The sequence below is a fragment of the Hyaena hyaena genome, unplaced genomic scaffold (assembly GCF_003009895.1).
Source record: "Hyaena hyaena isolate Hyena2069 unplaced genomic scaffold, ASM300989v1 scaffold_164, whole genome shotgun sequence".
In the NCBI taxonomy this organism is placed as follows: Eukaryota; Metazoa; Chordata; class Mammalia; order Carnivora; family Hyaenidae; genus Hyaena; species Hyaena hyaena.
Genome location: NW_024080796.1, coordinates 764,515 through 789,328, shown reverse-complemented (window position 1 = coordinate 789,328; position 24,814 = coordinate 764,515). Strand labels below are relative to the sequence as shown.

Sequence of the window (24,814 nt, the reverse complement as noted above, 5' to 3'; positions counted from 1 at the left end):
ATCAAGAGTGGGACGCTTAACCAACTGAGCCACCCCAGTGCCTTGAGAATAAGTAAGCTTTTTCTAATTAAATATGAAATAGGTATGTAAATATTTTGATAGTATTAAGAAATCATTATAATTCACATTAACTATAAGTGGAAAAATCATATGACTATCTCAGTAGGTTCAGATAAAACATGTATTAAATGATACAAAGCTCTTAGCAAAGAAAAGTAATGACTTTTCTAAATAGGATACTAAGTTCTGGTGAGGATGGGGAGCATATGGAATTTTCATGTGTTGCTGGTGGGAGTGCAAAATGGTACCACTGTTTTGGAAAACAGTTTGGCAGCGTCTTATAAAGATAAGTGTACGCTTACCATGTGACTCACTGGCCCTACTCCTAGGTATTTACTTCAAAATGAATACTCAGGGTCACACAAAAACCTGTATGCAAATGGCTTTGGGGCTTTAGTGTAATCACCAAAATGTCCTACAACTGGTGAATGAATATACAAAGTGTACATCCCTGCAAAGTATTGATGTGTGCAAGAGTATAGATGAACCTTAAAGGCATTATACTGAGTGAAAGAAGCCACTCTTGAAAAGTTATGCACTGTATGATTCAATTTAAGAGCTATTTCAGAAAAGCAAAACTGTAGATATGGACAATAGGTGAGTGGTTGCCAGGGTTTGAGGGTAGGGGAAGGTGCTGATTACAAAGGAGGGGCATGGGGAATTTTTTGGGGTGATGGAACTGCTCTTTATCTTAGTGTGTAGTGATGGTTACATTTAGTCAAGATCCCTAGAATTGTATACCAGAAAATACGAATTTTACTTTATGTAAATTAAAAATAATACTTTAACAGTAAATTCAGTAATATTCCTAGGTACCAGGTCACTATACAAAATAAGTATTTCTATATAACAGTAATAACCAGAAAATGAAATTTTGAGAAAGATGACATTTATAATATCAAAAAATTCAGATCCTGGGATGCTTGGGTGACTCGGTTAAGCGTCTGATGTTGGCTCAGGTCATCATGATTCGTGAGTCTGAGCTCATTGGCCTTTCTGCTGTCAGCGCAGAGCTTTCTTTGGATCCTCTGTCTCCCTCGCTTTGTCTCTCTTTCTCTCTCTCTCTCTCTCTGTCTCTCTCTCTCTCTCTCACACACACACACACACACGCACGCACAAATATTAAGAAAAATTTTCAGAAAAACATTTTTAAAAATTCAGAAACCTAGGACTAAATAAATCTAATAAAACATGTCTTCTAAAACAATTACACATCTGATTCTAAAATTTATATGAAAACACAGCAAGAATGGCCAAGGTAATAATATCGAAGAGAAGCAAAATTGCAGGATCTGTGCTATTGGATATGCAGTGTGGAATGAACAGATCAGAGGAATAGAGACCATAAACAGACCCATAAAATTGTGTGTATGCAATAAATATATATGATTATATTGTATACATCTACACATACACATAAAATTTATTATTAAGGTGGCATTATACAGCTATGTGCAAAGAAAAGTCTTTTAAGTAAATGATCCTGGGTCAGTTGCATATCCTGTCCATATCAGGAAAAAACTAATTTTGACCCCTACCTCATACCATTACATAAAAATAAATTCCAGGTTGGGGCACCTGGGTGACTGTTGGTTGAACATCTGACTCTTGATTTCAGCTTGTCATGACCTCAGGTTTGTGGGATTGAGCCTCGATTCAGCCTTTGTGTGACCGCACAGAGCTTGTTTGGAATTTCCCCCCTCTCTCTGCCTCACCCCAATGCACGCTTTCTCTCTCTCAAAATAAATAAATATGGGGTGTCTGCCTGGCTCAGTTGGTTGAGCTCCAACTTCGGCTCTGAATATAATCTCATGGTTCATGAGTTTGAGCCCCGTGTTGGGCTCACTGTCAGTGCAGAGCCTGCTTGGGATCCTCTTTCCCCCTTTCTCTCTGCCCTTCCCCATTAGTTAATCAATCGATCAATTGTAGGTCAATTGTAGATCTAAATGTGGAAGGTTAAAAAAAAGTTTCTTAGAGGTGCTCAGTATGTTAATCATCAAAGAATGCTGAAAAAAAAATCACAGTAAATTACCACTACACAGTGACCAGAATGGCTGAAATTCAAAGGCAAACAAATACAACAACAAAAAACTTGGAAGTATCAAGTGTCAGCAAAGATTTAGTGCAACTGGTACTCTCAGACACTGATGGTAGAATTGTAAATTGGTGGAGCTACTTTGGAAATTTGGTAGTATTAGATTAAAGCTCTTTATACTCATACCTGTGATCCAGCAAATCTTCCCTTAAGAGTATACCCAACAGAAATGTGTGCTTATGTTCACCAAGTCATGTACAAGGATGTGCATAGCACAATTCATAACAACTCTAAACTGGAACAACCTATATGGCCTCTCAGTAGAAGAATAAAAAAATATCCTGTCATCCATTCAGTGAAATAACATATAGCAGTGAACAGGAAACCTTGATATTTACAACAACATGAGCTCAAATATAACGTCGAAGAAAAGACTTCTAAAACAGGCAAAACCAATCTCTGGTGTTAGAAGTCAGGATAGCAGTCACCTTTAGGGAAGGAGATTAATTGATGGGTAGTGTATGAGGCCAACTTCTGGAGTCTTCTATTCCTTTTTTTTTTTTTTTTTTTAAATGTTTTATTTATTTCTAGGAGAGAAAGAGAGAGAGAGGGACAGCGTGAGCAGGGGAGGGTCAGAGAGAGAGGGAGTCACAGACTGAAACAGGCTCCAGGCTCTGAGCTGGCAGTCAGCACAGAGCCTGACGCGGGGCTCGAACCCACGAACCGCGAGATCATGACCTAAGCGAAAGTCGGACGCTTAACCGACTAAGCCACCCAGGCGCCCCTGGAGTCTTCTATTCCTTAATCAGGATGGTAGTTATATGTATATGCTAACTTTGTAAGAGTTCTTTGGCTGTGTATTCATATTTTTATGCTTTTTGGTATATATATTGTTTTTATATTTTTAAAAAGTTTATTAAAAGAGATTTTGAGTTAACTAGGAGAGAATTGCATCCAGATTGTATTAGTTTCTTTTTTCACTGGTAAAGTTTGTATTATCAAGTGTTGTAAGAGAGAAAATTATTTCTATCTATAGATAAATAACTAGCTTCATAAATATATATGGAGAATGGTTTTAAATTCTTTCCTAACTAAAACAAGACATTCCTGAGCTGCTTAGGTTTTAATTGCTTTTGCTGCTGGGGAGAAACCCATTCTTCCTCTATCCATGTTGTTATGTTGGTTTTTTACTTCACAAAAGAATATGTTTTTGAAATAAGTCATAGAGATGAAAAAGTACAGCATAGGGAATATAGTCAATGATACTGTAATATTGTTTGGTGACGGATGTGACTGCACTTATTGTGGCGAGTACTGAGTCATATACAGAATTGTTAAATCATTATGTTGTACACCTGAAACTAATAAAACATTGTCAGCTATAGTTAAATAAAACAAATGAACTTAGATAAATTTTTGGAAACCATTCTACATCATTACATATAGATATTTTTCCATAGGGAAAAATAACACACCGATATGATAGTATATTTAACCCATTTATTGTTTGCTGACATCGAGATTGTTTCTGTTTCTGATTTTTTTACAATTATAAACCTGTTTTTCAGTGAACAATATTTCATGTAATATACTTGGGCAAATACTTATATGGGACAAATTACTGGAAGTAGAATTTTTGTATCTTAGAGTATGTATATTTTAAACTTTTTCTTTGGAAATTTAAACTTATAGAAAAGAAAAAATCAGCATCTACTGTTAACAGTTTGCTCCCTTTGGTTTATCATCTGTTCTCTCTTCACGTATGTACATAATACATTTTTCCATTTGAGAAGAAATTGGACACATCATAGCCATTTATCCACAAGCACTTCAGTGGGTCTCCTGAGAGCGAAGGTGTCCTCCTACCCACAGTAGAGCTGTCCACCCAGTAAGCCTAACATTGATTTAATACACCCGTCCAGTCGGTCCTTTGTAATCCAGGCTTGTCAGTTGATCCAATAAGATTCTTCATTGCATTTTTTCCCTTTAGTACAGGATCCAGTTGAGATCCTGCATTTACGTGTCATGTATCTTTTTAATTTCCTTTCATTTGCTGTAGTACCTTGGCCTTTCTTTTTATTTCTTTTTTTAACAACAACTTTATTGGGATATAATTCATGTGTCATAAAATTTACCCTTTAACAATTTTGAGATCTAATTTAAAACTGTAAAATTCATCCTTTTTACTTACTAAAAAATCTTTTTTCAACGTTTATTTACTTTTGAGAGACAGAGAGAGACAGAACATGAGCAGGGGAGGGAGGGGCAGAGAGAGAGGGAGACACAGGCTTCAGGCTCTGAGCTGTCAGCACAGAGCCCGATGTGGGGCTCAAACTCACAAACTGTGAGATCATGACCTGAGCCACAGTCGGACACTTTACCAACTGAACCATCCAGGTGCCCCATTCATCCTTTTAAAGTAGAAAAAAAGTTAGTGTTTTTTAGTGTGCCCACAGAACGATGCAAGCATCAGAACTATCTAACTCCAGAACATTTTTATCACCCCCAAACTCTGTGCACATTAGTAGTCACTTCCCATCACCCCCAGCCCACCACCCCAGGCAGCCTCTGGCAACCACTGATCTCCTTTCTGTCTCTATGAATTTGCCTCTTCTAGACATTTCATATATTCATAGTCACATAATAGTAGCCGTTTGTGTCTGGCTTTTTTTTTTTTTTTTTTTTTTTCCAAAACTTATCCATGTCTAGCAGGTATCAGTATTCATTTGTTTTTATGGCTAAATAATATTCCATCGTGTGGATACATACCACATTTTGCCTATCTGTTCATCAGTTCCATAGCCATTCATCCTGTAAATGCTGCTATGAACATTCTTGTACAGGTTTTTGTACATGGTTTCATTACTCTTTTCTGATCTAGGCTTTGTGTGTCATTATAGCAGCCAGCAGAACTTTCTTAGTCATGGTTTCCTTTAGGGTTTGTAGCGGATCATGGGTGGTGGTCAAACAGTTGTTAGGAAGACATGGACCAGGCAAGGCAGTTTTGTTATTCTGAAGTGGTCTGTTGACCAAAAAGTCTTGAGGACCTTAAAGTCTAGGCAGCTAACTTCTGTCTACAACTATTCTAGGTTGTCCAGCTCCTGAGCGCTTATACGTTTTGCCTACCTTGCTGGACCTCCCAATAAAATGGACTCATTTTAATAACTAGTTCCTCTTTTAGTTTTCCTGCTTACACTTTTTGGGAAATACGTGTAATCTTGTCAGATGTAGTTGTCAGAGCTGTAAAGCCGTACTTCCCTTTTATGCTTCTTTTCATGTTTATATTTGTGTCAGGGGAGGTGACTGTATCTGAGGTCTGAAGGAAGGGGAACTGTCTTCCCCCTCCCCCTGCTCCTCCGTGAAGTCAGTGTGTTGAGAATCTGCAAACTGGCCTCCTCCTGAAGATAAATTTGTGTTAAGTGTTTCCTGGCAGGAAGCAGCCAGTCTTGGGGTTCGGCTGAGAAGTTGCCTCCGGAATTTGTTGAAGATTTTGCCGGCTAGTGATGTCCCCGGTCCCTCCAAATTTCTCTTGGCCAGAAGTTATTTGTGAATACAAAGAGATTGTATAGCACCCCAAGGAGTTGGGGTAGGAGCACGTCCAGAGTAAATAGAGGTTGGTGAGATGTATCATCTCCTTGTTGACTTTCAGACATCACCACTAGAAATTCTCTCTCCCATAGAGCACTCATAGCCTGCAGGTATCTGTGCACAAATTTTATTTCTGTGCTCTTGTCTTAAATTGTGTCCTCCAAAGATGCCTGAACAAAAACATTTGCACAAAAGAGATGTTCAGAAAGTGTTGTGTAATGAGTGAGTTACAGGTTAGACTCAGTACTCAAGGGGGACAGTCAGATGAGCATTTTCTAGTCTGGTGTTTCTTCTGTTGTATGTTAATAAGGTATATTATGAATAAAACCTGATTCTGTTTGCTACGTTTTCTTTCTTTTAAAGAAATGTTTTTAAACTTTTTTTTTTTTTTAAGGTTTATTTATTTTGAGAGATAGCCAGCAGGGGAGGGGCAGAGACAGAGGGAGAGAGAGAGAATCCCAAGCAGGCTCCCGAAAGTCAGAGCAGAGCCAGACTCTGGGCTCAGTCTCCTGAATCATGAGATCATGACCTGAGCCGAAACTAAGAGTTGGACGCTCAACTGAGCCACCCAGCTGCCTTTTTTTTTTTTCCTTAAGTAACTACTGTCATAACCTTGAGAAGGGTGGGGATGTCCTTTATGTAATGTAATATAGATTGTTTGGCTAGAGGCCCAACTCCTGGTTTCCATCATCAGCTTATTACATGAAGTTTTACAGGATTGGATCAGAGGGAGGAATTGTATGCCCTCTGATTTGTCCTTAGTAATGGGAAATTCCTGGGTGGAGATATTTGTTTAACTTGTATTCATTCACAGGTTGAACACTGAACTCTGTCTTGTCGCCTTTTAACTTTTAAAAATCCTTTCTTGATACATCTGAAAAGCAGTGAAGAAAGACTGGAAACTAGACTGCTTCAACCATAAACTGTTTTATTAAGGCAGAATGTGTTCTGTGCCCAAGCACAGCCTTGTGGACTTTTGTTGGGTGTTATAAGTGAACTGTAGTCCTTCATTATTACTGGAATTCTAGAAACTGTGACGTTGAGAACTTTTATCTGTTACCTAATGACACGTTCAGAACCCTAGGTTTCTGTTACAGCACATACACTTAAAGATAGGTGAAATGAATTTCAGTATTATGTATGTCACCCAATTTCTTCTTTTTAAAAAAATTTTAAAACATTTATTTAATATTTATTTTTGAGAGAGAGTGCACATGCACACAAGTGTGGGAGGGTCAGAGAGAGAGGGAGACACAGAATCTGAAGCAGGTTCCAGGCTCTGAGCTGTCAGCACAGAGCCCGACACCGGGCTGGAACTCCCGAACCGCGAGATCGTCACCTGAGCCCAAGTTGGTGCTTAACCAACTGAGCCACCCAGGTGCCCCTTTTCTTTTCTCCTTCTTAAATTCTGCCTTCCCAATGGCCTCTCTTTTGTGGCCCTTCCTTGGGAGGCCGTAGAGACTCCATTTCTAGGGGAGCCTGGGTGGCTCAGTTCATTGAGTGTCCAACTCTAGTTATGGAGCTCAGGTGGTGTGGACCTGCTTGGGATGCCCTTTGCCACTCCTCCCTCAAACACAAATAAACTTAAAAAAAAAATCCACCTCTACCTGTTTGTGTAAAAAAAAAATACTGATGCCTGGATCCCACTCCCCAGAGATTCTGGTTTATTGGTCTGAGGTAATCAGGATATTTGAGTTCCCAAGGTGATTTTAATGTGCAGCCAAGGTTCAGAATAACTGTGTTAGCCAAAATACTCCTCCATTAATCCTGTGTTGAGTTATTCCCTTTTTAGCAAGCGTTACTTTACAAAGTCCTTTTTTTTTTTTTTTTGCATACTTACTGTGTTCTCACAGTGACCCAGTGAAGCAGACAAGCTTCTGCTTTCAGGGTTCCTTATTCTTTGTGAATATTTTGTGGGGGCTTGTTGTTCTCTGCTTCTTACGTGGCTATTTCTTTTTTTTTTTTTTTAAGATTTTATTTTTAAGTAACCTCTACACCCAATGTGGGGTGTGAACCCACAATCTTTAGATCAAGAGTCGCAAGTGCCCCTCACATGGCTTTTTATCTGCAACTTCATGGCAGGCTGAGATTTTGGGGAGACAGTCTCTCCTCACAGCCACACGTCAGGTGTTTAAAAAGGTGTATTATTTCTCATCTTTTGAAATCTTTTGCTCTCTGTACCTTTCAGGAGCCTTTTAAAATTTGCAAAAATGTTTGGTAACACCTGTAGGGGTGTGGAAAGCAGTGTTCTTTGGAAGCTCTAGTTTCTGTTCCACCGCTAACGAATTGTGTGACTTTGGGCAAGTACTTAACATTGTATAAGAGCGAAATTATTAACCCATCAGAAGGCATGCACTGGGAATGGAATGGAATTCCTGCTTCAGCTGTGAGATGTGAATTGTCTCAGGCTGACATCCCATTCCTCCCATTATTGGCAATCCCCATTGCCATGATTTTCATTTCAAACACAGCTTTCCTACGCTTTGTCCTCCAGGTGAGAGAGAGGCATTGAAAATCAGTAGGTCTTGACAACTGATGGAATGTGAACATTGAGAGAACCGAATGTATCTTTAGGTCATTGTTTTTTTAAAACTTGCCTGATCCGAAGAACCTCCTGGGGCATTTGTTAAATGTCACAATCTCCACTTGAGACCCCAAGTATCATTCTCCAGGGGCAGGGCCTGGGTGACCATTTTATCATATAAATTTTTAATGTATTAGTTTTGAGAGAGAAACAGAGTGTGAGCAGGGAAGGGGGGGGGAGAGAGAGAGAGAGAGAGAGAGAGAGAGAGAGAGAGAGAATCCAAAACAGGCTCCAGGCTCTAAGCTGTCAGCATAGAGCCTGACATGAGGCTCAAACTCATTGTGAACTGAAATCAGTGCTTAACCAACTGAGCCACCCGGGCACCCCCATTTTATCATATTTTTAAATCAACTTCCTTAAGTGATCCTTGTAATTAGACAAAACTGAGAAGCTGCTATACAGGAAATGGAATGTAGTAGGTGGTCAGTAAATGCACGTGTATCTATTCCACTAACCCATTTATTTTTTCTTTCTGAAGTTTTACATTTTAGCTGAGGTCTACAACCCCAGAATTCCAAAAAGCAAACACTGTTTGCAAGAGAAAAAACTGAACATTTATTGCATTGTGCTTAGAGGGCCATTTAGTCTCTGGTACTTAATGTTCCGTGGTACTTAACTGTGTTGATAGCAAATGGTGATAGATTTCTTCTGTAACTATTTGAGAATCTGTGCAGTAAGGTAAAATAGTGGAGCCTTGTAAGCATTATTGTTGGAGTCTATGCCATGGATTACATTTTATATGAGATGGTGAAACTAGATATTTTGGTATTTAAGTCATTGAATTCTTAATAGACAATACTGTGGTTTGCTGTATACTAAATTTCATTTGTGGCAAACATTTTATTTGTAATGATCGTGCTTTCAATGTTAATTTTGAATATGTAGCCTTTGGTATTGAAGGTTACTTTTAGAAAAGGAATATTGCCCTGTACTTAAACTATATATATTTATATTGCTTTGTATGGAATACATATGAATGCTTTGCACCTTGAAGCAGAGCTGTCCTAGGGATATGTAATTAAATTTTTAAAAAACTATTTTTTTTCACATAACTAGGTCACTGTTGGATGAATCCTGTGATTCTGTATTAAAACTTACTTTATTAATGATTCATCCAAAATAACTTTGACTTTCTTCCTCTGAACAGCATGAGCATAATGACTTATGACTCCTTAAAATATACACTTTAGTTTTTTGTCATAGAAGATAGGTGTTTTGTGTGTGTGTATTATATACATACCTATGTATATGATGAAAATGTTAGAAATTACTGAAAAATATGTAGGAGGTAGTCATAATGCCAACATTCCTCATCCACTTGTATTTACATTCTCCTTTACTTATTTTGGCCTTTTAATTTTATTTTTTAAACTTTATTTATTTTGAGAGAGAGGGAGGGAGAATCCCAACCAGGCTCCACACTCGAAATTGAGCCCGAAATTGGGCTGGATCCCACAACCATGAGCTCATGACCTGAGCTGAAATCAAGAGTGGGACACTTAACTGACCGAGCCACCCAGGTGCCCCTATTTTGGCCTTTTAATATGACTAATTCCTCCGGCTTATAAACAGTTACCTGACTAGTAAAACTTGAACTTGTACATATTACTCATTTTGCTCGATACTGGTTCATCTGGAGCAGGAACAGAATACAGCAACTGAGCTATTTCTGGATGTTTTTTGGTGGAATACTTTAATAACGTAGTCTAAATAGCTGTTTCCCTGGGCACCTTCAGTCAGGAAGTCAGTTATTTAATAAGGATATGTTTTGTGCCAGGCATGCTGCTTTGGATCTAGACCATCACTAGTACCTTGGCTCTTTCCTTTCCTGTCAGATTTTGTAGTCACCATTCTAGGCAGGCTCCATCCTTCGACAACTAAAACTTTGTGGTTTACAAGTTGTCAGTCTCCTTGCTTACATTTTCTCCTAATTTCTATCCATAGAAAGTTACCAGTGAAATTCATCCAGCAGTGTGCTCATGTTCTGTTCATAAAGCTCGCAGTGACTTAAATGGTTTTTAGACTTTTCAGGACATTGCACCAGCTGGCTCCTTTCCCTTCACCAACTTACTTTGTTATTTGCTGTTATAATCTGTGCTCTAGCCAGGATCTTCTACATGCAATTTATCCTTTTGTTTATGTGTTTTCTTCATCTAGGATTTTCTTTCCTCTTCTCTGGCAATTAAAGTCCCTGTTTTCCTTCAGAATCCCAGCACCCCTTCTTTTCTTTGACTTGTTGTACACCAGCTAGCACATTATCTTTTTATATTTGTCCAAATGCCCCTTTTCAACAGATTAATATCACGGACCTCATATCCACTCTGGTTTTTCTCCACAGTGCCCCATATTGTTTTAGAAACCTACCAACACAAACACAGGTATCTGTCAGAGTGGGAAATTGAGACTTTGGTAAGAAAGTGTTCCCTGCTGCATATGGCATGCCTGGACCCAAGTGACATCACACCAGAATTTAGTGCCATCCAAAAGAGGACAGAATAACTTCCTAAAACAAAACACAAAAAAACAGCAAATAAGAATAATATCCTCTTAAACTTGCATTGTTGAGCACGTGTTTATAGGAAATCTTTTTTTTTTTTTTGTATTTATTCTTTGGATTATAATCCATTACTGTTTATTTTGCTATTCAAATTGTTTGGGAAATCCTTTTTTAAAAAGGAGCCAGTAGAATGAACTGGGAGCTGAGGTAAGGGGCCTATAGTTATTTCATTTTCCATTCTGCCTCTTCTTCTCTTTGAAGGTCGTCTGGATGGGCTTGTGCTCAACTGAAGAGGCCGCTAGGCTGGTGGAGGAGGAAGGGCAGGGCAGGAGCGCTGCTGGTCCAGATGCCAGTCACACTCTTGGTGGAGACTGCTTTGTCCACACGTGCAGAGCTTGCTCTCTGCTTTCAAAATCTGAGCGCTAGATTATAAAGTAATTCAGGTCTTGTTCGTTTTTGAAGCAGTCTAGCATGAAAACACGAATTTGGGTCTTCTTTTGAAGAGGGGTTTTCCTTTTGTCTAGATGAGGGTATTGGAGGGCTAGTGAAAACGTAAGATACTAAGTTAATCATCTCCACTCAGTATAACCATGTATGAAATACCAAACTAGAAAAAGTTCCTTTCTCTCCTCTGAAATAAAACTTCTCATTTTACAGTAACAGATAAAAGGTTTTAAAGGTTGTTAAAGCATCCAAATCTGTGGATGACGGTCTCAAAGCCTGGAGCCGTTGTGATTACTCCTAGAATAGCACCCCTTATCAGGGCCTTGGCAGTTCTCCCCTGAAAACAGAAAACGGATTTGTGGTAAGGACTTAACCTGAGGAAAGAAGATCACGAAGGGAGAAATGAAGAAGAAGGAGAGAGGAGATAGGGGAAACGGCAAAGCCTCTAAGAACAAGTAAGGGCAGAGAAACTACAGGTAGATGAGGTGGTGGAGCCAAATTATGGGGAAAGGATAGACCATGAAAAGGACAATATGGAAAAAGTAACTCTGGGTTGAGAACGTGGAAGGCTGCCCTGCCCGCTTGCCCAGGGCTGCCTGCCGTCCTGTGGCGATGTGAGTCTCCAGCCCAGGTCCTGACTTGTCACCCACTCTGCCCTGTGGTGTGGCTTCCTGATACCGTGAGCTCCCCGGGCCCCAGAAGGGGAAGTATGAGGACAGATGCAGTGACTTAAATTAGCACAGCCTAGGAGCCTGGAGGGAATACTGCCGCCGCCCCTTCTGCCCCTGGCCCTGGCCACGCCCCCTTATGTTTCACCTGGTGGAACAAGTGCAGAGGAGGCTCCTGCATGGGGGGGAGGGGGGTGCCTGGCAGAGAAGTGGAAGGCCTTGTCTTGGCGCAAACCTTGGGAATCCCCCACCACGAAAGAAGTGATCTGGAGCAGTTGCCCTACTGTGTGTGGGCCCATTGCCCAGGAGTTACCCATTTTAATTTGTGTGTCATAGGATGTAAGCTGTCATCCCAGAACACGAGTGCTTAATGATCAGATCGGTGCTGGGACCCTGTCCTGTTAAAGCACCTCGTGGAGGCCTGCGGTGCGTTGACCGTGATATCATCATGTTCTTAGTGAAGTCGTCCTTAGACGTTACGTGATCAGAGTATTCCTCCTTTTACAGGTGAGGAAAAAACAAGCTTGGGGATGTCAAGTGACTGTGACTGTGACATTTCGGTGCCTTTGTAGAGGAGCTGAAATTAGGAACAAGGTCTCCTGAATCCTCTCCTGCCGCTTATCCTGGTCCACAGTTGTTTTTAAAAACAATGCATCTTAAAACCTTACTTGTTTCTAAATTCCTAGGTTTGCTTTGGTGTCAAGGGGGAAAGAAAATGAGTAGGCCTAGGATGGAGGTTGACTGGCACGGAAAGAAGCCTGTCGTGGGGTATTTGTGATTATAGAGTTACGTCGCTCCAGCTTTTGCTGTTAGCGGAGCTGCGCAAGGGGCCAGCCGCTACCCCTGGGCCTGGCTGGTGTCCCAGTTTTGAGGCCCCAGAGTTATTTTTAGCTTTAGGGCCTTGGAAGCAGGTGTGGTCCAGGCTTGAAGGCCACGCCTGGAATGTGTTCAAGTCTTGTTGTGCGTGTCTATTTAGGAGCCCAGAATAGTGAGGAGGCTGCTGTAGATACTTTGTTGAAAGGATTTGTGCTTTTCCAGTAAGAGGAATATAAGTCCTATTGCGGGCTTATTTTGGAAACTTTATAAATTGGAATACCTATTAAAAGGGTTAGGGAATATATTCATTTTAAAGAGAAAACTAGCTATAAATTCTTTGTGTAAAGAAGAACCCTTTTGTAATAAGAGTCATACCCCAACTGACCTACTGAACGTCCAGGTTTATGGTCCTAAGTGTGTGATTTAAAATTCCATTTCTCTTGTCTGTCCCCATCCCCCCAGCATTATTGTTATTGAAAATAATTCTTTGCAAGTTCTTTTGCTTTTACCTTGAGGGTGGACATCAATTTTCCTCTATTGTATTGTTGGTCTCTTACCGTGTTCTGGCCCAAACTCTCCTCAGCCGTCCTGGTGAGGAGCAGTGCAAGCAGCATGGCGACGGCCACCTGAGGGCCTGGCTCTGAGTGTGTGTCGTGCCCTTTTTCTAAGGAGTTTTTGTACTTTCCAAGATTATGGAAAGGAGTATAATACTCCCTTTTGAACATATCCATCATATGTCCAGATATGTATGTGGGTGCCTGAGCTTCTCATTTACTGTTTGTAAGTCGCTTTCATTCTCTTAATGGGTCATGACCATCTTTCATTGTCAAGAAGTATGCTTTCATACTATCATTTCTTCTTTTTTTTTCTTAAAAATTTTAATGTTCATTTAGACACACACACACACACACACACACAGACAGCATGAGGGGGAGGGGCAGGGAGAGGGAGACACAGAATCTGAAGCAGGCTCCAGGCTCTGAGCTGTCAGCACAGAGCCCGACGCGGGGCTCATGACCAGAGCCAAAGTCGGATGCTTAACCGTTGGAGCCACCCAGGCGCCCCTCACATCATCGTTTAAAAGTGTTGCATGATGCTGTGTTGCAGGATTTAGCGTGTAAGTTATTTCGTCCCCATCTGCTTGCACATGTAGGCTTTGTCCATTATTTTTCATGTGTCTTTTAACTGAAAGGTGAAGCAGTTTCTCATTTGTCACGTTGAAAAGATCCCTGTAAACTATTTTGAAAGTGTCTTCAGGAGAATATAGTTTGGGTTTGTGGTTTTACTTACTTTAGTATCAAGAGATTTAAAGTAGATAAAATTCCAGAATATACTATGATAAACTTGGGCTTAACTAAGGGTGGTGGAAGGTTTGGTGTTGGTGATTCCTAATTGCTTTCCATTGCTTGTTTCTGGAGCTGTCTGATCTTCTTTGGAAAAATTAAATTATATCCTCTCTTCGCTAGACTATCTTCCAAATTGTCCAGATGTTTACCCTGGCTGTAACATCACTAGTAATTTCACTCTTTGTCAGGAAAGCCCACCTTGTCTTTCACGTATGTCATTTTGTTGTTTTGGGGGGTGGCACGGACTAAAGATGGTACACGGATAAAGATGATAAGCTTACGTTAGTGCTACCAGCCCCTTGAATACAGTAACCTAACCGACAGAGTATATGTGGTAAATATTTGATACACCTTTTGACAAGGAGAGCTCCTTGAATGCATTTAAAAATTCGTTAATTTAAAGATCCTTTAAACTGCTTCATTGTTGTTTAGATCTATTCAAGCACACACCTTGTTTAACAGGGCTTCTATCTTTTACTACATTCTGTGTTGCATTTGCTACATTCTGCATTCTGTCCTATAAAATCAAGATTCCATTATTAGGTACAACACATTTGTGGAGTTGTAAGAATTACATTGACATTAATAGTAATCTTTCTTGTTACAGTCTTTTCATACAGGACTTTTTCTTCTTTCGCCAAGGGACACTTCTCTCTTTGTAGTTTTAGGAAGAAACTGTACTGAACTTGTGTGTGTGTGTGTGTGTGTGTGTGTGTGTGTGTGTGTGTGTGTTTCACAGTCAAGTTAAGTGTTTGAATGCCTGGAAATGCTTCATTCCTGATCGATCTAACCATCATACTGAAGAAAGACCGAGCACCTGGTGCATCCTTAACTGGCCCTTGCCCAGTTTAGCATTACCTTGGCCAGCCCTGTTTTCTTTGGCCTCAAGTCTTCAACAGAGAGAGCCGCAGTCTTCCGAGGATCCACGTAGCTCTCTCACCTCCTCGTGGCTTGTAGTTGACCATCAGAGTAAGACCATCTCAGACTAATCTGTTTAATATTGCAACTACCCACCTCAACTCTCCTTTTTCTTTCCCTGCTCTGTTTTTTCTCCGTTGCGCTTGTGTTGTTGCTGTTTGTTACTGTCTCCCATCACTGCGTTAGAAACTCCAGGAGAATGGGAGTTTTCACCCAGTGCCTTTGGGTGCGTTTCTCCAGCAGTGCCTAGCACCTGCTAGGTGCCCAGCAGCTGTTTGTCACATGACTGAATGAGTGACAGTAGGCCTGACAGCGGCTCAGGAAAACCAAGATGTACACATTAGTGTCCTTTTCAGACCGCTGTTTGGTTTGGTCTGAATCTTTCCTCTCCTGCCTCCAGCCCACCTTTATTGCAAATACCTTTCCAACACATTTTTTCCTGGACTCTCAGATTGAACCAACCACTGACCACACACTTTTTCTCTCACCCAGAGACTTCATGCAAGGATCCTTCTAATCCCATTCCCTCAAAACCACCTCATATCCAGGCCCCTCTTCGGAGCAGTAGAGTCCTTAGTTTTTAGGCAAGGTACCTGGAGAGAGCATTATATGTTAGAGGGTGCAAGGAGCATATCTGGAATAGATACGTGGTGTAGTGGAAGGAGGGGAGGTGGAGGAGAGCTTGGAAGGCTCGGGGAGGGGGAGCTAGAGACAGACAGGTGAGCATAAACAGGAAACAGTGCTGAGGAAGGGCGGAGGCTCCGCCCAGCCAGTACCCAGAGTGCAGTGCTCTTCCTGATCAGAAACTGGGTGAGGTCTTCTCTCAGATCTGGACTCTACTTGGGCTGGCCTGTGTCTGAAGCAAAAGACATTATATTTAGTCTTGGAAGGATTGCTGTTCCTCCAGCCTTTATCTGGGGTCCTTGATGTGTATATAAACAACCTAAGCCTCGGGTAGGAGCGGGTTCTCTCCATGGTGCTGTAAGTTGGTAAGAGATGGCTGGATTTTATGGTGCTGACAAGGGCTGTCTCTGTGTCCCTTACCATTCAGACACTTGTGCTTCAAGCAGTCTGTTCCATTATTGTTCCCACTTGTCAGAATGTGTCCTCTATTTTGGGGTAAGAAAATATGGTAATAAGGCAACTAAAAGCACATTAAGCTCATAAAGTTGTCTTGGCTTTGATGAGGGTGATGTTTTGTTTTTTTGTTTTTGTTTTTAATATATTTTACCAAATACCAGGCGTCAGAATTTCTGTCAGCATTTACCCATAGCATATGAGACAAAGTTGCTTTGATTAGTGTAGATGGTCAAAGTCTAAGATGTTCTTGCTTGTTTCCAGACCTCATAGCCTGCTTTTTTCCCTTTTGATTTGTTCAGTTTTCTGTTACTGAAAGTCTGTATTTGAAGCTCTGCTAAGAAGGCTGTTTAGTGTATCTTATTGCTTATTCAGTAAGGGGGGAAATTTTATTTTATTGGAGGGGGGAAATTTTAAGACCAGCTTGTAGTTTAATAAAAGCAAACTTCTCACCTGATTATATCCTTTCCATAAATTCTCTGAGAATTTGAACTTGAGCTCAAGCCGAAGCAAATGAAGCCCAAGTCACTGTCCTCACTGAAGAGGTGGTTCAAGCACCCACTACCCAGTACGGTCCTCCTTTCCCTGCTGAGAGTTTCTTTGTAAAAGGAAGTCTTTCAAATGGAGGTATGCCTTCCTCAGGGGTTGCCTCTGTGTCCTCAAAGGTCCCACCTTTCAGACCCTTCCTCACCTGCTGGCTGTGGGTCTTGCTTGGTGACAGAGGAGCTCTCGCTGTTGTCAGAGTCAGCCATGGGCAGGGAGAAGGGAGATGGTGTATGGAAAGGTTCTTCCCTTTTTTCTGGCGGGATAGACAAAGTGTCCGTTTGACTGACCTGGAAGCCAGGATCTTGCTGGGAAGTTGAAAAGAAGAACACTTCCTCTGAGAACAGGAGGGAGCTGCTTAACGGAATCATTTTAAAACTACCTTCGTCTTAAAAAAACTTCTTTTTTGGTTTGGGCACTAGCTTTAAGGTTATGTGCAAGTAGTGAAGAAGATCAAAAGAAAAAATTTTTCCTTTTAGCTAATTATTCTAGTGGCAAATACTGGTTTTTGTTTAGTTGGGTGCTTTGTTGTCCTTTTAATTAAAACAGACTCTTACTTGTTCATTTTATCATTAAAACAGTCTTGGGCTTTCGGTTCTCTGACGTAATTAAGTAGTAGTATGCTTCATTTCATTGATACTCTTGCAGAGTAGAGTGAATTTCAATAAATAAAACTGTACCAATTTCCATGATAAAAGCATAAATTTCCATAGCTAACCAAATGGAATCTAAAGCATAAAATAAATTACACAAACTTTAAAATATGAGTATTAACAGGGGAAGGTTCTTATACAACTTCTGTTCATATTAAATATTATAAAATATTTACCCAAATTGGTAAAATGCAAACTAAAGCAAAATTGGTGTTTCTTAAGGGAATTTGCCAATTTTGTTCCCTGATCTGTATAGTCATTTTGTTATACTAAATGTTATACTAAAATGTTGTCTCGGCCTCTTTCCTTTCATAAATAAAGTTTTTTAAAACCTTGATTTCTGAAAACGGGATACTTTGCAGATATTTGTTTAGTGGCTCTGGTTAAGGTTACTAGTCTTTGGTATGATAAGTATTGGTTTAATTGACTTCCTTTTTAGAGAAATAGAAAACCTTATTGTATGTATACAAAGTGTTCTTTAATTGTCTTCCAAAGAGCCTGACGCCACCCAGATTTCCTTGACAGGGGTTGGGGGCGGGTAGGGGAGCATCCATCTCCTCAGAAGAGTCTCCCTGCTGCTCCAGCTGCCTGCCCCATCTCCCCGGTGAGGGAGGCCAGCCAGGGCCCCTGTCCATAGTCCCTGGCAGCCAGGAGGGCAGCACCCCTACAGGGCCCGGAGCACCTTCGTCTGGGTCAGTGATGAGGATCTGCCATGGAGACACTGCCCAGGGCCACCCCCAGGTCCGTTAGCATTTCTCAGAGGGCTTTACACCAGGGTACGGTGGCTTCTCCACCTTCCACGGTCCCGTGACCACCATGCAGGTAACCCCTTCCCCGGGAACTTGTGATGCCGCCCCGTCTTTGGGTGAGAACGGCCAGAGTCACAACAGGGTGCCCTTTAAGAGATAATTCCATACTTCATGAACGTGCATGTCATATTTTAAATTTCTCTTAAGCCAGAGTAGTTGTGGAGGACACTGTCTTGTTGGAATGCCACAAAACCGTTTGCTGAGCTTTCAAGCATGCTGTTAAGAATTACCCTTCAGCTTCTGGGTCCTCAGGTAAACAGCTGATTGAATAGGTGTAATGCTAGGGGAAAGAGGAGTTGTCTTTTAAGGTGAAGTATTTCTCTATGTTTTTAAAAGATTTTTTTAATTAAAATTTTTTTAATGTTTATTTCTTTTTTGAGACACAGAGACAGATTGCAAGTGGGGGAGAGGCAGAGAGAGAGGGAGACACAGAATCCAAAACAGGCTCCAGGCTCCAGGCTGTCAGCACAGAGTCTGACATGGGGCTTGAACTCATGGACTATGAGATCATGACCTGAGCCAAAGTTGGATAACTCAACTGACTGAGCCACCTAGGCGCCCCTTTCTGTGTTTTATTTAGATTTCCAAAAGCGCATGTATGGAAGATACATAGATTGTATCATATTCTAATTAAATATGGGGAAAAAAATAAAATTGTATTTAAGTGAAATAAAACAGGATGCACAACAAGCTTATATACTGTGTAACTGGTTGAACAAAGGGAAAGAATATATATTTGTATCTTATTCTGTATTCATTACAAAAAATCTTTGGAAGAAATCAGAAGAAACTATTGACCATGTTTCCAGTAGAGGGCAGGGGGGAGACCTGGGCAGATGGACAATGATCGGAGAAGGATTTCCAGTGTATTTATGCTTTTCATGTAAGGTATATCTTGAAGTTTCAGTTTCTTGGCAATCCTTAGTAGCTTTGTTGAAGTGTAACAGACAATAAACTGTACACATTCATAGTATGTGTACATTTTATACTTTTCTTTGAGCCTTGTGAATATGTTACCTATTAAAAATGGAAAGAAAATAGTTAAAACTTTCAAAATTAGATGTTTAAGTAAATCAGTAAATAGTAAAGCTGCTCTGTCCTGGGTTTTGTTATATGCACTTGAGCCCTTACAGTTCAATTCTTTTTTAAAAATTTTTTAAATGTTTATTTTTGAGAGAGAGAGGGAGACAGAGCCTGAACAGGGGAGGGGCAGAGAGAGAGGGAGACACAGAACCTGAAGCAGGCTCCAGGCTCTGAGCTGTCAGCACAGAACCCAATGCTTGAACTCACAAACCGCAAGATCATGACCCGAGCTGAAGTCAGACGCTTAACCAACTGAACCACCCGGGCACCCTATTACAGTTCAGTTCTAAGAATGTTTATTCCTTTTGACTTCTTGTAGAAATTTTGGGTGAGATTAGCTTGTGGTTTTGCCAACAATAAATAGTCTCTTGTCATCTTTTAAATTCTACCTGATGCAGAAGGTTTAAAAAACAAAACTGTCACAGACATGTTCCCGATCTCAAGGTACTGACATTCTTTAGGAGCATTCAGTGAATGCTCAGAAATATCTAAATTAGGGTTGCAGCCTAGGACAAGGGCCTAGCCAAAGTTCTCTAGCGGTAAATAAACAAGGTTTAAGGCTGTATTGTTCCCCCACCTCCCACGCCCCCTCAACAGGGCTCTGCCTCTCACATAAATCTGTTTGGAACTACAGAAAGCCAGACCTTGGGCATAAAGGTGTGACAGGAGGCTCCAGCTAGCCTCAGTACGACACACAGAGGTGTGACTTCATCATCATTTCACGTTCAGTGCTTCGCTTCCATTACATCCTCATATGAGGTCACTTTGCCCAGACCTTTTCTTGGTTGCGGGGGGGGAAAGGTTCTTTCTGCATCTGGAACTCCTGATTCTGGCTCTCTGGGTAAGGTTGTCCATTCTCTGCCCAGGAGAACTGATTGCTGTAGTCGGTCTTTGGTTTCAGTGCTTTGGGCTAAGGAGATTGGGCTGAAGGGAAGCAAAGATGAGAACTTTCTCATTCAACTTTTGCATGTTTGCTGTCTTCTCCCTCCCTTTGTTCCTTGATCTGCTAACCCAGATAACTGCTTTGTCCCATCCGGATTTTATCATTGAGAGGAGCCAATCAGACTCGGATACTCAGTGCCATTGTTGGAATCAGCTTGCTCTTGTTCTCAGATTTCTACTTTCTGTGCCACCTGGGCACCCTCGTGGACAAGTCGAGCCATTCTTTCTCAGTCCAGTTTCATTACGGGAACGGGTGCTTGGGGGAAAACAGGGTAAACCAGTAGTGGGAGCCCTGGTTTGGGAATCAGACAATCTGAGTACAGGACCTTAGACTGCTGTGAACTATGTCACCCAGTAGTCAGGACTTGATTCAATGCCATATCCTTGGCAGGTGCTTTGCCAAAGTATATTCATTGATTGACTAGGACAGCTTCTCTGCTCTGGTTTCTTCAGTTGAAGACAGAGATGATATTCTATACCTCATAGCCAGTAAGCCATACTAAAACTAAATATATTAAACTAATGAAGACAAAGGATGGACAAATAATATATTCTCTATGGAGCTGATTTGTAAGGTGCAAGGGCAGAAATGATTTCTCAGGAGCTTTCTAACCCATGTGTGTCTGGCTCTAAAGGAGAGGGTGTGGCTTGGTTGATGCTGGGCCATATAGGAGGGTGGAGTTGCTTCTGTGTTTCTCGACAAAATGACGTCTTTTAGATTCCAGGTGCAAGGCAGCTCTGTCCACCATTGGCATCTTTAAGGTATTTTTCCTCCTTCCTTTATATGATGAGTAGTTGCATTTTTTAAAAAAATTTCTTATAGTGCAAGTAGGGGAGAGGGTCAGAGGGAAGGAGCGAGAGGAGGAGAATCCCAAACAGACTCCATGCTCAACACAGAGCCCAACGTGGGGGTTGATCCCACGACCCTGGGATCATGACCTGAGCTGAATTCAAGAGTTGGATGCTTAACCAGCTGAGCCACCCAGGCAGCTGGGTAGTTGCATGTTTACTTACTGTAAATAACTTCAGTAATTTTGTCCTCCAGACAGACTTTGTGAAGAGATAAGGCCTATGTTATATCTACATTTCATAGATGAGGAAACTGTGGTTCAGAGAAGTTATATAACTTTCCAAAATTGAGTAAGAAGTAAATGGCATGGCCACTTCTCTTTGTATTCTCCCTCCACTTCTCCATGCTTCAGTTTCTAATCTGTAAGTCTGAAATTAGGAATAGGACCCAGTGATGTTTGAGGGTTTTACCATCCTGATCAGAACTCAGTTAATTGAATACTTAGTATCTTCAATCATCTGTGGAGGATTTTACTTTCTTATAATAGTGTGAATTGAGTATCTTTTTTACAAAAATGTTTTATTTATTTCTGAGATAGAGACAGTGTGAGCAGGGGAGGGTCAGAGAGAGAGGGAGGCACAGAATCTGAAGCAGGCTCCAGGCTCTGAGCTGGCAGTCACCACAGAGCCTGGTTCGAACCCACGAACCATGAGATTATGACCTGAGCCAAAGTCAGACGCTTAACCAAGCCACCCAGGTGCCCCGTGAATTGAGTATCTTATGCACTGTGGAGGGAGGAAGCACGATAGAGGTGGGAAATGTAATACAAAGTCTCTGCCATCAAATAGTTTGCCCTGGAGAAGGTGAATGCCAGCAGCGGACATCTGGTGTTGTGTAGTGTAGAGGATTTCCTATGAGCGGGGATGGACTACGGAGCTAGGAGTCTGAGAATATTGAAGGTCAGGGTGAGGTCCAAGCTATGGGTGCAAACCTCCAACTAGTGTCAGTTAGGAAGTCGCCAGTTGGGGCATTTGGGTGGTTCAGTCAGTTGAACGTCTGAGTCTTGATTTTGGCTCAGATCGTCATCCCAGGGTCAGGGAATGGAGCCCTGCGTCAGACTCTGTGCTGAGTGTGAAGCCTGCCTAAGATTTTCTCTCTCCCACTCTGCGCTCTCCCCTGCTTATGCTCTCTTTCTCAAATACAAGTAAAATAACATAAATAAAGTTATTTATTTATATATGTATAAATATAGGAAGTGGTCAGTTATAGGAGTTTGGCAAGAATAAGGAAGCCCTGGGCCCAGTAATCAGGGTTCTGTATGGTTGCTGACGTAGAGTCCCAGGTTGAGATGTGAGATTTTCTGAGGTTGGGAGTCAGTGATTCTCTTAAGAATGAGGCATAAGAAGATGAGGGGTAAGTCTGTGAAGGGTCAGGGAACTGAAGGATGGACCAGCCAGGATCACATAGCTGTGGGACCACCTCGGATGGAGCTGGGCACCTCACACTTCCCCAGCAATTGGCTCAGCAGTTGGTATGACCAGGATATCAGCCATTCTTGTCCCTTCTTTTCCTTAAAAGGCAGCTGAAATTTATGAAAAGGTTTTCCCAGGGCAATTTAAAGGGGCTGCTGTTGTGCCCGGGTGTGCACACACGTCCAGTCGTGCGGGTGCGCGCGGACGCGCGCACACACACACACACACACACACACACACACACACACACTCTCTCTCTCCTACTGTCACAGCGGTTCTCAAGCCTTCAGAAAAGACTTTGTCTTGATAGTATGTGCTTGCTCACCTGGTTGCAGGCTGTTCTTTGTGCTCCTTTCAGGAAATAAGCAAATAAATTGCAGGGATCCATTTGGAAAAAATATTATTTTAGGCAGCTTTTTATAGCTCTTTCAATCTCATACTACAGGCATGTAGTTCTGGGCCTCAGGTCATTATAATTCATGACTGTGTCTTCTTTCATCTTCTTCGAGTTTTTATATTTGGATATAAAAGTGAATTACCACCAGTAGGATTTTCCAAAGCCATGCCTGTTTGTTCTTTTTGTTTGTTCAAATGAAACAGTGCATCAAGTATGGAATTAGATTAATGGAGTAAATATTATGAATCATACGCTCTCTCTAATCTGATGCTCTTTCTTTATTTTGACCCCATGTTTTGTTTTCTGTCTCCCTGTTCGTGTAGGATTTTCAGTCCAGCATAAAGCTGTTGGAGCGAGGAGCAAAGGTAAAGAATGATGTAATGTGCTGGCTGCCCCAAAGCATCTTTTGTTGTGGAATGGTTATTCCAGTCATCTCTTTATGAATCAAATGTGAGGGGCTGCTTTGTGGAAGGAATCCTTTGCAAGAGCACATCAACGGGGAAAGAGAAAGGGACATTCACTTGGAGGGCTCTTGCTGAAAATGGGTTTAACTCTCCTTTTGCCAGTCACCACCAGCCTGACCTCATACATTTTTAGTACAATGGAGTGGCTGAGCCTTTGAGTACACCACCATTACATCATCGTGGCAAATTAAAGGAGGAGGTGGGAAAAGAAGACTTATTGTTGTCATGGCCCATGAGATGATTGGAACTCAAATTGTTACTGAGAGGTTGGTGGCTCTGCTGGAAAGTGGAACGGAAAAAGTGCTGCTAATTGATAGCCGGCCATTTGTGGAATACAATACGTCCCACATTTTGGAAGCCATTAATATCAACTGTTCCAAGCTTATGAAGCGAAGGTTGCAACAGGACAAAGTGTTAATTACAGAGCTTATCCAGCATTCAGCAAAACATAAGGTAAACGCTTGCTTTCTTTTTCCTTTTTAAAATAGACACTTGGAATGAGGAATAATTGTAAAACGAAGTTTCATTTTTAGGCGAAAAAGTAATCTGAGCAAGTTTTGGTGGCTCTTTCAACCTTGGTACCTAAGGAATACCTCCAAGTAATTTACTAACCACACTGTCATATTTAAGAATATTTCTAAACTATACAGAAAGGGTAACTTGTTTTAATTTGGTCAGATGCTGTGTTTTCCTATTAATGGTTTGGCAAACTTTAACAAAAATTAAATACTAATATAGTTAATACATGATATTAATTATTAGTAACTTAATGTACAATAATTTATAATACGCTTATCAACAGTTACTAGATTAATACATCATTTTGTATCATCTACAAATTTACTGGAACAAGATCATTCTTTATAAGTGCCTTGGGAAGAAAGTGGAAACTAACTATACGTTTATTTGTGGGAAGGGAAGGTACCATTTTTCATGATTTAGGGATGTTATCTTGAGGGAAGTTATCTCTGGGATACCAAAATGTTGTCCTCATGGTGAGTAAGGCTGGCTCTTTTCTTCAGGAATAAAAATGAGCTCATGTTTTAATTTTACCAAACAACTGATTTATTTGCTTTGTAGAAACCTTTTTAAATGTTTCTTTTTTTTTTTTAAATATATTTTTATTTCTAGGAGAGATTGAGAGACAGCGTGAGCAGGGGAGGGTCAGAGAGAGAGGGAGTCACAGACTGAAACAGGCTCCAGGCTCTGAGCTGGCAGTCAGCACAGAGCCTGACGCGGGGTTCGAACCCACGAACCGCGAGATCATGACCTAAGTGAAAGTCGGATGCTTAACCGACTAAGCCACCCAGGCGCCCCTTAAATGTTTCTTTAGTTCAAGGGTTGTTATGTCTATTTTAAGTACTCTCTTATGAGTTTTAGCCTTTCACAGTGTAAAGGATTTTAAACCAAGGAGTTTGGAGTACACCTACACAGAAATAACATCAACTTTGCCTTTTAAAAGTTGATTTTCACAAGCATTGAGCCATTTGTATGCTAGGTTTACCCAGAAAATTGACAGCATCTCATTTTTATTCGGATTATTAACTGCAGGCGGGAAGCAGTTATTTGCTTCGGCACCAGAGGACTGTGGGAGCTGCCTTCCTAACCGCCTCACGTTTGCATTGCAG

At 41.1% G+C, this 24,814-nt stretch overlaps 1 protein-coding gene across 2 annotated transcripts in view; it reads left to right on the top strand.

Annotated features, from left to right (window-relative positions):
- The window catches only part of DUSP16 (dual specificity phosphatase 16), an 89,125-nt gene that overhangs the window by 18,753 nt on the left and 45,558 nt on the right, over positions 1–24,814 (top strand). For both annotated transcript variants that reach the window (XM_039239923.1, XM_039239924.1), the window contains exon 2: positions 23,046–23,639. In XM_039239923.1, the coding sequence (XP_039095854.1) occupies positions 23,412–23,639 (228 nt within the window). In that variant the 5' untranslated portion in view covers positions 23,046–23,411. The remainder of the gene's footprint in view (positions 1–23,045; positions 23,640–24,814) is intronic.